This window comes from Penaeus monodon, chromosome 27 (assembly GCF_015228065.2).
Source record: "Penaeus monodon isolate SGIC_2016 chromosome 27, NSTDA_Pmon_1, whole genome shotgun sequence".
NCBI classification, from domain to species: Eukaryota; Metazoa; Arthropoda; class Malacostraca; order Decapoda; family Penaeidae; genus Penaeus; species Penaeus monodon.
Genome location: NC_051412.1, coordinates 34,952,947 through 34,953,330, shown reverse-complemented (window position 1 = coordinate 34,953,330; position 384 = coordinate 34,952,947). Strand labels below are relative to the sequence as shown.

General features: G+C 39.6%; 1 protein-coding gene across 1 annotated transcript in view; it reads left to right on the top strand.

Moving 5' to 3' along the window:
- The window catches only part of LOC119590803 (codanin-1-like), a gene marked incomplete at its 3' end in the record, with an annotated part of 14,365 nt that overhangs the window by 10,948 nt on the left and 3,033 nt on the right, over positions 1–384 (top strand). Inside the window, 1 exon segment of the mRNA XM_037939532.1 lies at positions 38–196. Coding sequence (XP_037795460.1) covers positions 38–196 — 159 coding nt within the window.

Here is a 384-nt window from a genome sequence, read left to right as displayed (position 1 = left end):
GTAAAACTCAGCTAATCGAAATGTTTTGTTTTTCTAGGCATTAGATGTGTGCAGGAAAATTGTAAGCCGTAGCTGTCAGGAGAAGGTGATAGCATGGGTTCAGTCGCATTTGACACCTGTGCTCTTTTCCAAGGACCTCTCAGCCGACGGTGATCGCCTCCTTCGCCAGGCACAGAAGGCTGCTGATTTTCAGGCTGTAAGTGTTGTAACAGGGTTCAGTGTGGTTTTAGGTTGATTTTACTTCGAGTTTGTGGTTTCTTTTTGCATAACTAGTCTTATTAAGTGCAGGTAATTACATTAATGAATATGTTTTTATATATTTATTTGTTACCATGTATTTTGTCCAGAGTCATGTGTGTAGAGGAAAAGATAAGCAATGTAAAC